The sequence below is a fragment of the Mustela nigripes genome, chromosome 6 (genome assembly GCF_022355385.1).
Source record: "Mustela nigripes isolate SB6536 chromosome 6, MUSNIG.SB6536, whole genome shotgun sequence".
NCBI classification, from domain to species: Eukaryota; Metazoa; Chordata; class Mammalia; order Carnivora; family Mustelidae; genus Mustela; species Mustela nigripes.
The window spans coordinates 56,047,994-56,061,271 of NC_081562.1; the positions used below are offsets into that span (position 1 = coordinate 56,047,994).

General features: G+C 43.4%; 1 protein-coding gene across 1 annotated transcript; it reads right to left on the minus strand.

Annotated features, from left to right (window-relative positions):
• Positions 1–224: 224 nt before the first annotated feature.
• Positions 225–8,298, minus strand: GPRC5D (G protein-coupled receptor class C group 5 member D). Its single transcript, XM_059404477.1, has 3 exons — positions 7,404–8,298; positions 1,443–1,510; positions 225–296 (listed from the first exon to the last, which is right to left on the minus strand). The coding sequence occupies exons 1-3, from the start codon at positions 8,296–8,298 to the stop codon at positions 225–227; spliced, it is 1,035 nt and encodes a 344-aa protein (XP_059260460.1).
• Positions 8,299–13,278: the final 4,980 nt, after the last annotated feature.

Below are 13,278 nucleotides of genomic sequence, written 5' to 3' on the forward strand. Positions count from 1 at the left end.
AGAAAGAGACACATAGTCAAGGTAGGGTGGTCAGCAAGATTGTAATTATGCTTGAGATAGTAGTCTTCTGATGAAGGGTCCGGATGGATGGAAAGGGCTGGGAAGCGGGGAAGGAAGGATGAGCCGGTACTTGGCTGGAACATGACTCTGGGCTCCCCAGTGACTCATCAGGGCTACATTAGGATGGTCTTCTGAGTTTCCACTATGCATGTTTCCTGTGGACTTTATATTTCTGCATCTTGCTGGGGGCTTGGTTTAGTTGGTGGGATGAAGCACTCCTGTGTGGGATCAACAGTCTGGAAAAGAAGAAAGGCCATTGTCAATTTTCCGAATCAATGCAAGGGGTGATACTTTCCAGAGCTATGTTTGAAATATCATTTCAGCATCACTTAATCCTTTGTTAAGGGGGGAAAAAAAAAACCAGCCATGGAGGCTATGCACATAAAAACTTTTTTTTAAAAAACCCTCTTCCCTTTTAACCAGTAACAAAGATATTTCTGCAAGATTCTTGAACAGCTGATCACTGGAAATTGAAGTAATCCAAGAAATTCTTGGAGAGGATGATAAATATTTTCTCATCCTATTAATGCCCTCTAGAGGGTTAATTACAGCAAATGCTCTCTCTGTGTCCTGGTCTGTGTGCCCTTCTTCCAGGAAAAGGCCAAGCCTCAGGTAACAGACCCGAGGCATTAGCTAGTTAGAGCAGCCTCGTACAGTTCCTCGAACAACCATTGTGAGCATGACTTCCACCCTCAGATTTTAGTTATGGGGACCAGAATATAAGAACTGTGTCACAGCGTGGTATTTTTGGCTGCCTGCCTCTGTACGCCCTCAAGTCATCCGACACAAACACAAGTCACCTCCAGTTCTACTCAGTCAGGCTCCTTCCGCTTTTGCCTGAAAGGATTAAAATGGGTTACGCCCATCTGGTGATGAGGGAGGGTGACAGCACTAACCCAGTTCTCGGGGGCAGCTTGGGCTGTAGGAGCTACACAGTGACACAGAGAGTTGGCTAGCAGGGCTCAGGGGATCCATTTAGACCACCGATAGACAGTAAAAACAGATCTGACCTCATACATATTCACAATTCCCTGCGGTCCCCAAGGCGAGAAGCAGTGAGCCTCTTCCTCCTCACACTCTCACCAACCTTTCGAGCTGCTTTTCCTTGCCAGCGGCATTCGCCTATAGCCGAGTACCTTGTTGATGCATGGCGGTGGGGATCGGGAGGGGCTTGGGCAGAGGCGATGGCTTCCCTCGCCTTTATTGCCCTGCCCCAGGACAGGTTTTATCTGGATAGCTCAAGCTCCGCGTGCTTGTGGAGACGAGCCTACCCTACCTCTCCTCTCTCAGGTCGGTACAGACATTGGAAATGAAGCCTGACAACTCTCCTAAGGAAGGAGTCCTTGCTCTGTCCCTCGGGGACAGTAGATGAGCACATTTACCTGCGGCTGAATGAGAGTACCATATGAAGTTAATGCTACATCCTCCTCAGCTCCATCACTGTCTCGGGCTGAAAGCCAAAGATGGGAAGGGCTAGGTTAGTGTCAGATTCACCTGGAAACAGCACACGAGGACTATGAGAAGACCTGGCGGCTTGCGAAGAGGCTCTTGACCCTTTGAGAAGGAATTCTCAGTTGAGGCTGTTTTTTGTTGTCTTTGGTTTTGGTTTTGGTTTGTTTTTTAAATCTATGATTTTTAAAAAGAGTGTTTTTAAAGCTTATGAGGAAGGTTGGCTATGGGTAGTATCTGCGTATTCATCTGTGTTTCGTGACTGAAGATACCGAACGTTGATCATCACCTAGAGAAAGAGCGCTGCTCGCGGTGGGTCAAGGTCTTTGCTCCCTTGTGACCTTGTGTACCTCACTGTCCTCCACAGGAAAATACAAGGCCTTACCTAGATCATCTCTAACGTCCCTTCAGGCTTGATACTCTGCAAGCTTTGGTTCAGCTTTATAAAAAACCAGATGTAATAAAACAAGATTCCTAGAGATCATTTTCTCCTGTCATAGAATAACCACACGCATGGTTATTTGTTTAATGTCAGGCTCCTCGACAAGACTGTAGGCTCTGTGAGGACAGGGGCCGTGTCTGCCCTAACACCAGGGCCTCGCTCCGTACATACTCGTTGTTTGACGGTCACAGGCGTGGCCTCACCCTGAATGTTCACGCTTGTCAGCTCTCTCACTCGCTAGCTGTGGGCTAACCTAGGGCCCCATTCTTTAACCTTTGGTTGCCTCTGTTTCCTGATGGGAATAATAGGGGGACAATGATGATCATAACAGTAAATCTACTTCACAGGCTTGTCTTGAAAATTAAGCTCATCAATACATATAAAGCCCTTCAAATAGGGCATGACGTATGGAAAACACATGCTGCTGGGACACCTGGGTGGCTCAGTCCTTGAGTGTCTGCTTTCGGCTCAGGTCGTGATCCCAGGATCCTGGGATTGAGCCCCACATTGGGCTCCCTGCTCAGCGGGAAGCCTGCTCTCCCTCTCCCACTCCCCCTGCTTGTGTCCCCTTTCTTTCTGGGTCTCTGTCTATCAATCAATCAATAAAATCTTAAAAGAAAAGAAAAAGAAAACACAATACTGCTGTGCTTTGAGAGTTAGTATCCAGTGGTGTGGTCATAACTGGTGCTCTGACATCATCATCCTACTGATATTTTTTAGAGGGTTGGATCCTGTGAAATTTGGAATGCCCTTCATTCCTTGGGGGCAGAGTAAACTGAATTCTTGGTTTAACTTTGCTCCTTGAGGCATAATTCCTTGAGTTCCTTGAGACTTTTTGACACTCAGCTCCTTGGTGATCAACATTCATCCAACATTCTCATCAGACTAGATCATTAATTGGAGAAGCTGCTTTCTCCCGAAGTTTCCAGCGCTAGTTGTCGCTCATGAATTTACCAAAAGGCTGAGTGTTTCTCTCTATTAAACCTGCAACCATTCCGTGGTATGAAATCTGAGTTGAGTAAGGAAGACCTTCTGTTTACATGGGGAAGAGGTGGGGACACTATAACCATCATTTAAAGACTAGGATCCTGAACTCTTAGAGGTTGAGGCGCTTGGTTTTGCCTCAAAGTTGGCAGGAAGCAGAGCTGAGCCTCAATGCCAGGGCACCCAGATTCTGCATTCTTTCTCCTGCTCCACACTGCCCAATTTTCTCACGCTCCCTGCCTCTTCAGGAATGTCGAATGCTTGCCGTATCTGTCCTCAGACCAAACAAGTCCTGCCCAGACTCACTGTCTTCTTCCCTACTTTATGCCACTTGTCTCTCTGTCACTTGTAGCTCCTGAGGGTGAGAAAACAGTTTTGTGATTTGTTCCTGCAAAAAACCAAAAATTGCACTGCTTGGGACCGTTGAAATTGGGTTTGTTCTAGGAAGGAGTGGGGGGATGTCTTGAAGGAAAAAAACAAAACAAAATGCTGAAAATTGCCCAAAAGGGTTGTCCAGAGAAAGCTGATATTTGCAGGGCACCTGGGAGGCTCAGTCAGTTAAGCATCTGCCCTTGGCTCGGGTCATGATCTCAGGGTTCTGGGACTGAGTTCCTTGTTGGGTTCCCTGCTCAGCGGGGAGTCTGCTTCTCCCTCTGTCCCTCCCCTTGCTCATGGTCTATCTCTCTTTCAAATAAATAAATTTTTTAAATCCCTTATATTAAGGATTTTATATATATGTGTGTGTGTGTATAATTTCCTTATAGCAAATACCAGCTTCATATGTATATGTATATACATATATGTATGTATGTATATATATATATATATATATATGTATATGTATATGTATATGAAGCTGGTATTTGCTATAAGGAAAACAACCTGATGGACTTAAGTTTGCAAGAACATTCTCTTGTTTCACATCATTTTATAGTTATTGACCCCCTTTTACACTGCATAGACTCATTATTTTTGTCTTAATACCTTAAAAAAGAATCATACTGGGGTTTGTCTGTATACCTTCAAGCAATGAACAGGAAAAAAAATGCCCAGAGCAATGTGATCATTTAAAATATTCATGGGTCTTGCTTCTAGCAAACTTGACATAACAATATCTTAAGTATGCTAAAGCAGATAAAGTAGTGATAATCTTAACAGGAGTTTTCCCTCCAAAAACAAAAGAGAGAGAGAGAGAGAGAGAATGGTGGCTGATAGTCAATATTTAAGATCTCCACAAATTATACAGCATTTAAAATTCTCAGTTAAAAGGGCAACTGATTTTTTTTTTAAAGTGCAATCAATATACAGCTTTCTAGGAACGCATTTATAATAGAGGGCAAAAAATATTTCTGCCCATTTGTTTGGGGGTCTGTAGTAACATTCCTGAATGCATTTTCGTTCTCTAACCAGATGTTTTTCGATCTTGGAATTAAGTCCATAACCATTTCAGGAACATAAAGCCTAATCTTCTTTTGAAAGACTCTCTCAGGTAAATGGAGTCTTAATCCCCTTTACCAATCTATTTCAGTGTTTACCAACTCTTATTTTCACTTTTAATCTAAATCCTTCATGTTTGGTTTGAGTTCATTTCTACACCTTGTCTTTTGTTGGAGACAAAGCAGCAGGACAGCAGCTTCTTCAAGAGAGATCTTCATAGTTGTGAAATTCCCCGCTTATCTCCTCTGGTCTTCCTCTTCTTTCTGATAAATAACTCTGGTCCCACAACCCAGTGGTAAATAAAATAGTTATGTGACCAGAGTCACAGCAACAAGCAGTAGTCATCAGAAGAATCACATGACAAAGGCATGTCTCATGGACTTGAACAAAATGTCATGTTTCGGTACAGAATTTAGAGAGAGAATTTGAATAGTCTATGATGAAGGCACACTGGGAACATGTTTCATTGTCTTAACCTTTCCACTTTGGTCGCATGTTATAACCCTTTAATTATCTTTGTGGTTCTCCCTTAGCCTCCCAAGTTCCCCCATATTTCTCATTGGTGGACCCCAGAACTGGTATGGGTATTCTCCTTGGAGACTGACCAGTGCCAAGTACAATAGCCTGATTGTTCTGGCTGACCACACGTCTGTTGATACGGTACCGTGACTGTTTTTTGAGCCAGTGAAAACAAAGACAGTGGTAAGCTGCTTTCCTCTCACCAGTTGTGACCTACAGGGCACACTTAGGGTTTTTCAAGTTCCTGTTATCAGACTCAACTTGTCTAGTTCTTATCTATCTTGTGTTATATGTTTTTCCCAGCTTGGTGTAATCCTGTATTTTGTACTAAGTTTTAATCATTCTTCTAATTTTTGATATTTGTATTTTTCCCAGCTGACCTAAAATCTGATTCTGTTGTCCAACTTTAAGTTTCTGGTTATTCTGCCCAATTTTGAGAGCAATCTGTATATTCTTTACTACATTATTAATTTTTTTTATAAAAAAATAAAACATTGGGCGCCTGGGTGGCTCAGTTGGTTAAGCATCTGCCTTCGGCTCAGGTCACGGTCCCAGAGTCCTGGGATCGAGTCCCGCATCAGGCTCCCAACTCCATGGGGAGTCTGCTTCTCTCTCTGACCTTCTCGCCTCTCATGCTCTCTCTCACTATCTCTCTCTCAAATAAATAAATAAAATCTTAAAAAAAAAATGCATTTAAAAAAAATAAAAAAAAAAAAACAAACATCAAGGGGTGCCTGGGTGGCTCAGTAGGTTAAAGCCTCTGCCTTCGGCTCAGGTCATGATCCCAGGGTCCTGGGATCAAGCCCCGAGTCGAGTCAGGCTCTCTGTTCAGCAGGGAACCTGCTTCCCTTCCTCTCTCTCTGCCTGCCTCTCTGCCTACTTGCGATCTCTGTCAAATTAAAAAAAAAAAAAACAACGATATCAAACTACATTGATAATGACTGTCTCTGGCACGCCATTTCCTGCTCAGAAACGAATTTTCTAACCATGCATGAGTAATGAGGATATTACCGGGAAACGTGTTTTTTTGCACGCCCTTGTTCTGCCACCAAGACATCCCGAGAACACTTGAAACATCTGTGTTTTGGGGTATAGAATATTGGTTGTTATAAATCCAGGTATGTTTGGGGTATTATAAAACTCTGAGAACTCCTCTCTCTTTCTCTCTGACTTTTGTTTCCTGGGAAAATACGACAACAATAAAACAGACACAGAAGTTTTATGCTATCTGCTGATGAGGACTTTGAGAAGTAGTTTTGGGGATTGACTCTGCAATTCTGCCACAAACCTTAGTGATCTGATGATGCACCATCAACAAGGAAAGAAAAACTCTTATAGGAAGGATGTATAGTGTCAATTTCCGACTCTGTCAACTGCACTGAAAAGAATTAATGGATGCATCTATCTGAGCAGCATTTAATTTGAATGTGTAATTAGCCATAGATTATAGCTTTAAAAACGTGTATGCACTTAAAGGGAAGGCTTCTATTAATTTTTTTGAGCCTGGTGAACATTATGTGTGCTCTACAATATAGAAAATAATGTAATTTTTGCACATTAGAAATAAATTGTAAGGAATCAGATGCCTATTAAGACATAAAAATTGATGTAAAACTATGATATTGGGTTATGAATAATAGGCCAGATGTTTCAGAAAGGAACGAATGTGTTTTGACATATTTCTAGATAACCAGAATTAGCCACTATTTCCCCCAGGTTGTTAGGGTCTGAGCATTTTTGTTGTCAAAGTTAATCTACTTTATTCATTAGCAAAAAGTATAGTCAGGTGGCTTGGTCTTCGAGAACGATAAAAATCTGACCAGAAATTTTTATGAAAATGTCACATAAGCAAGTTGCTTTTTTTTCTATTAGTGATGACACATCTGAGCCTTTATTAGAATTCTGATTCAGTGGCTCTTCCTGTCACTTTTTGCAAACCTTGAAGGCTCTCATGCAGTGATTGGTATGAAAAGTAGAAATCCAGGAGTTATTGGGCTTTGTGCTATTAATGAGGTGATGAGTCCTATGAATCAGTTTATTATGATGTTTGGGCAAACTAACTTCAAGACTTAAATTAAAAAAAAAAAAAATCAATCCCTGTTGCTGGGATTGACTTGTGCCCTTGATAGCCAAAACATCTGGACTTAGCATCATACATCATGCAATTGCTTGGTCCAAGCCTAATTTGGGGCTGGTTAACTCACTTTATAGGGGGTGCCTTTCTTTACCCAGCGTGAGCACTTAGAGCCACACCCTCTTTATTTAGGGCCTTTGATTCATTTCTGTCTTGGCCTCTTCCCCATAAATCTCGGTATTTTGGAAGCACCGATTTCTCATAAAAGTTTAACATCAATTCTGGGTGTTTCTATCTCCATGCAGGAACTCTGAAGTCACCCACCTAAATTGTGGCCATTTCCTTATTGTTCCCTCTTGGTTCACCCGGTTTCTCAGTTTCTCTCCTGTTTCTCCCTCGGGAAAGCCTCCCTGCTCCCCAAATCCCCTGGGAAAGTACCTCTTGAGAGCTCCTGGTTCTCCACTCTGAAGCTGCATTGATAGGCTGGGGCAGGGCAGGTGTTGCCCGGTAAAGGGCAGTTCTGCTTGGTGGATCTGTAGAGAATGCAGAGCTCCGGTATGATGTACAGCAGCAGGAAAACCCATGCATTGGTGACCAGGGCAATACAGATGACGGGGTCATCCCACTGGGGCTGCCGCTGGAGCTGTGGGTTGCCTCTCAGGAGCATGGAGATCCACACCACCCAGATAATGATAGAGATGAGCACAGTGACAAAGATGAGCCTTCCGTGCTGCTTCCAGTTCTCACATGGGCCACAGAAAGTGGCTTTGGAGACGAAGAAGGTGAGGGCCATCAGGAAGAGAACATAGACCAGGAGGACCACAAAGTCCATGTTGAGCTCACAAGGGGTCATATGCATGAACATCATGCCCCTGGTCATCATGAGAGTCACATACTCAATGGCAATGATCACCTGCAACAAGCTGACACCAATAGCAATGCACAGAATTGTTGTCCAACAGAGGGAGACTCTACCTCGGACCAGCTTCACCAGGTTGGAGGCATGAGCCAAGAGGCATGAGAAACAGATAGCAAAGAGAACCCCAAAGAGAAAGTAGCGCACAGGGGCAGTTTGCTGATTGAACTGAGCGATGAAGGCAAAGGCAAGGCTGAAGAGTCCCAGCACACCCAGGAGGAAGAGGATCTGAGTGGGGAGGGTATTCCACAGGCAGCAGTCTTGAACCCTTCGCAGGAGGAAGAGAAACGCCAAGAGTAGTATAATTGTGACCACTATGCCGATTATTGCCAAGGACTCAAGCACAATGCCCCATGCGCCCTCGTTTTCACAGACAAAATAATAGTCCTCAGTGGACTTGACGCAGTCCTCATACATGGTGACTTGTGGGTGGACCTCACGAGAACGGACTTCTGTCTCCCTGCAAAAGAAAGAGGGGCAGACTTAGGACCACATCCTCACGCAGAAGCACTTGTCAGCTAGTCCTGTTTGGGCACTGTAACGTCTCTCCTTCCCAAATATGCAAGAGCCCCAAACCATCAGACCCTTAAAACTCTCCTAGCTCTGTCTTGCCGGGAAAAACAGAACACTCTTCACTTGGAGGTTCCAGATACGTCATCCATTTTCATGTCGAAGTCTGTACCAAGGCTTTTTGAAATTCGAGGCAGAACCCTTTTCATAAAATAGGGTGTGTGACAACGTTTGCCTGATGGGTGAGATTATAGTTATATCAGGCTCCAGAACAAAGGTTGTCAACATCAGTGGATCACTGGATCATTCAAGATACTGCTGCATTGCCTGAAAGAGACAGGCAGATCATTTTTCTTCGTAGTTCTAGTGGCTGTTCCTTCTTTTAATCTAAGCCATTCCAACGCAACATGTTACTGCTAAAAATCTGTTCTTTCTTCATCAAAGAATTATACAGAATGGTCCCTGCCATCAGATAACTCTTTCAACAGTTGAGCACCAAAATCTATGTCTTTCCTGAGGTTGCCTAGGAAAAAAAAATTCAGCTATTCATGAGGAAAAATAGTACCTTGCAATTGAATACTTCTAGCTCTCAATTCCTCTTCAGTTATTGCCAAGCCAGACGGCTACAGCCATCAGGGTTTATAGCTACGGGCATGGCCCCTTCATCCCGACCTACCTTCTCTGTGTCCACGCTGGAAGTTGAGGCTCTACTGGCTGCAAGGTTGTAACTGCCAATGAGTAAGAAGGAGACAATCTCAGCTTCTTTAATCTCTCCCCAAATGGGCGGAAGGAGTAGAGGCCCTCACTCAGGTTCCTGCACGGCCTATAAAAAGAACCGGAAGGTCAGAAAGACACGCCTATTCTAGTTTCCCAGCAACTTTTCTACAGAAGTTTCTTTGGTGAGAACAATTATTTTCTATTCTATTGCTAACCAGAGGCACCTTGGCCATAGGGGGTGCTGGAGGTGACTTTAGGGAAGACTTCTTCCTCTCCGTAGACTGCACTGTGTTTAGGAAGCCCCAGTGGCCCTCGGTTGGCAGTACATCAGGACACTTCATTCGTCTTCTTACCTGCTCCCTAAAAAGCCCTCTCTGAAGTCCTCCTTACAACTCGAGTTTTGATTGTGAGAGCCAAAAGAGCATCCGTTCAACAAAGGAATACGGGTTTTACTGGGCCATAAAGAGGGGCGGGCCATGGGCATTAGAAGGGCCAGTAGTTGGCAAAATTGTGAATTAGGGGACATTTGTATTCTCTCCTACTCCCCTTTCCTCTCCATTGGAAGTCTTTTCTCAGGCTTTGGCTGTCCATCAAGTGCGGGCCCCTACCTGGATCAGCTCTTCCTCGTAATACTGAAGGCTTTGGTATAATTTCCCTTTATCATTCCTCTCCTCATCCCCATCAGAACACACTTGTTCTGGGTTTCATTCCATTGGGGCATCCCTCCCATGGCCCAGGACAGAACTCAGTTGAATCTACCAGCTGCTATTGGTATAAAAATTCTGTTCCTCCTGCTACAACATACAGTGGAGCACATAGCAGTGTTCAGCCTATACTGACTGCACCCCCACACTCCCCACTGCAACTGACTCCTTGTTTCTTTTCCTTGGATATTTGCATTTTGACAGAAGACTTCCAGATTCTCCAAATCAGTACCTGCTGGTCTGGTTTCAAGTCACCCCTGTGATCTGACCTTATCTTTCTCATCCAACGTATTTTTTTCAGGTCTTCTGGCCCTATGTTTTCCCCAGGTCAGTTTCCCCACTGCATCATAAAGAAACAAAGCTCCCATCTGCTTGCCTTCTCTTGGATGTTGTCTGTGGTCTGAGTTGCCTTTTGTTTTATTCCCACCGATTCCTTTTCCTAACCAAGTACTTCCCCTACCTCTAAGATATAGCTCTTATCTCCTCGGAGAACTCTCCTGCCTTCCCTAATCTCTGGAGCCCTCACCACTTACCTCCTACTAGCAACTCCTACCTCCTACCACCAATTCCACAGCCTGTTGAGGCTGTGCTGTTCATGATTATGAAAACCATATTTTCTGCCCATTTTATCTGCATCAATTAATTTTAATAAATAAAACAATAAATTAAAAATAGCAGTAGATAATAAATTTATTAATTTATTTTATTTGTACTAGCCTCATCCCCTTGATTCGATTTATAGCTGCTTGGGGGGGGTCAAGTTCCACATTTTACACCCTCATAGCACCTGGCCCCGAGGCGATTACCTCCCAGGTGATGGGTAGACTGTTCAGCTGAAGGATGGAGTCTAATGACAGAATTCCAGGCCTTGTGAAGGTATGTTTTAACAGTGTGGTTTTCCAACAGAAGCTTTTTAATGGAAACCACCTGCAAATAAGTCAGGACCTTAACAAACTCCAGACAAATTCATACTGAGGTGGCATTTTATCTTTAGGGACACCTCAACTTTAAAGAGCCATTTTTTCCCCCTTTGAGAGAAGAATATTTTATGGAGGAGAGTCCTCTTCTTTATTTTAGGCACAATTGTTGTCTGTCAGAATCTGTAAAAGTAGATCTAAAGTTTACATGAGGGTAAAGAGATTCTCCTGATAGATGAGGAGATGAGACATCCATGAGAATTCACTCAAAGAGCTTGGTGAGTGGTTAAACTACTCTCTTTAGAAAGGCAGAGGGTCTTCCCTTTAATTCTTCCAAGAGAACTATGCTGGTGTCCCCTTCCCCTCCCCCTCCTTCCATCTAGTTACTCATGGCCACTCCTCACTGGTGACTGTTTCCATTTCTGGCCTGCTTGTCTTCTAAGGAGATTCTTCCTGACCTGATGGCTTGAGGCTGGTGAATTAATGGGTTAATAACCACAAAGCCCTTTGAGCACCTTAGATAAAAGAGCTCCGTCTCAGGTACTAATTACTGCTATTCTAAAACCTGGGGTCACGGAATTAACCCATATGCTGCTAGGCCTTCAGGAAACGAGGTCTCCCTTTGCCTACACAAATCCACATCACTCACGTTTCCTTTCTTTTGACTTTTATGCCGCAACAACATCATACCAGACAGCTCAGGTATGGCTTTGATGAATCCAAGTATATTGATTACAACAAGTCCAATAAAGACGAAGACAAAACAGTCAAGAGGTCAAATTCCTTTTGCCAAACACCCATTTGTGTTGTCTCTCTCTTCCAGAAGCAGAGCTGGAAGGTAACCTGGTCTAACCCTTCCATTGATAATTAACACTAAGGAAACCAAAATTATGGCACGAGGAATTTCATAATACAGAGGCAGAGGCCCAGAGGGAGGAAGCGAGGTACCCAAGGTAGGGAATGTGAGAGGGGCCAGCCAGGGTTGTCTGGCTGCTGGCACGTTCTTGCTGCCATCCTCGGCTGCCTTCCTGACGCTTCCCATCTCAGGAGGACAAGCCTTGAAAGAGACAAGCACTTAGACATGACATGTGGGTCAGGACCAGGAGGAAGGAAAAAGCCTAGGCTATGAGAGAGCATCAGATGTTCTGCCTCCTGTGAGAAACACTATCGCGGTCGTGACTGGCTGTGTGATGGCGGGAGTTGCTGGCCAAGGAGGGGTTATTTGCTCATTTTACTCTCTGTCAGCTCCTGGGCTGGCTTCATAGGTGTTCAACCAGTAGGGTTGTTCAGGAACTCCCACTCAGAAGGAGCCCATGTTGGAAACTTAAGGCTTTGTGGTCGCTATCTTGAAATTCCTAATTTTGTCTTTGTGAATTTGTGTTTTCAACGTGAAGTCAGATGCGACAATGGAGCATGCACTGGGGACTTGGAGCCGGGGCTCGGGGATGATTCTGCCTCCCTTTCCTTTCCTGCTTTCCTCTCCCTATTGCCCCTTGGTGCCCTGGGTCACTTGGCTTCTCCATTTCTGCCCCTGTCCCGTGATTGCTGCCACACTCCACCTGTGTGGTCACCTGTCCTCACGGTTGAGGTGGTGAGTTCTTGGAAACTGGGAATTGACCCACCTACATTGAGGGAGGTGCCATGTTTTCATTCTGCACTGGGTCCTGCAAATTATGTAGCTTCTTTGGGGATCTCATTAAACTTTCTGGTATAAGATGGTTAATTTGATGAACATTATATTGGGATGTTAACAGGGTAATAGAAAGCATAGAAAGCATAGTTAGTTGTGAAGAAATGCAATGTTTTATCTGACTGAGCAAATTGTCAAGACTCAACTGAATGTCATTTATGAATGCGCAGGGTGTGTTTTGGAAAATAAATGATCTGACAGTTTTTTCCACTTCGTAACTATTATAACATTTTAATTGAACTAGTATACATTGCTCTCATATTGGGATGTTTTTATCAGCATTAGAAGAAAGCAGATGATGTGAGAAATATAGAGGCATGTCAAGTTTAACTGCTGGATGAGAATGTAAACACACCAAGATTGAGAACAATGCTGACTAATAAAAACTTTGATTTTATTTGAGATGCGTTATAAAAAGGAAAAAGTAGATGGAGGACCTTAAATATGAAGATGATTTAAATGGGGTTTAATTAACCAGGAAAGGTGAACAAAAATGATGGCGTCCACATATCATTTATAATGAAATATTTACAAATGAAAACCTACAATCCTCAAAATTAAAAACACACCTGGAACACAGCAGGACATCCTGTCAATAAGACCCTCACATGTTTCCAAAGAAAAATTCATACACTGATCAATAGTTTCTAGGTTGTCAACTATTATTCATGAAGGAGCCTTCTAGTCATCTATTCAGTAATATATTAGGTGGCAAAAAAGAAAATAGGCCCACAAAGTTATAATTTTTGAAAATAAAATGATAAATCAGCTGACAAATTAAAAATTATACCCTTTAGTACAACAGCCTCCTGACTTACCATGGTTTAACTTCTAATTTTTGACTGACTATGATGACATG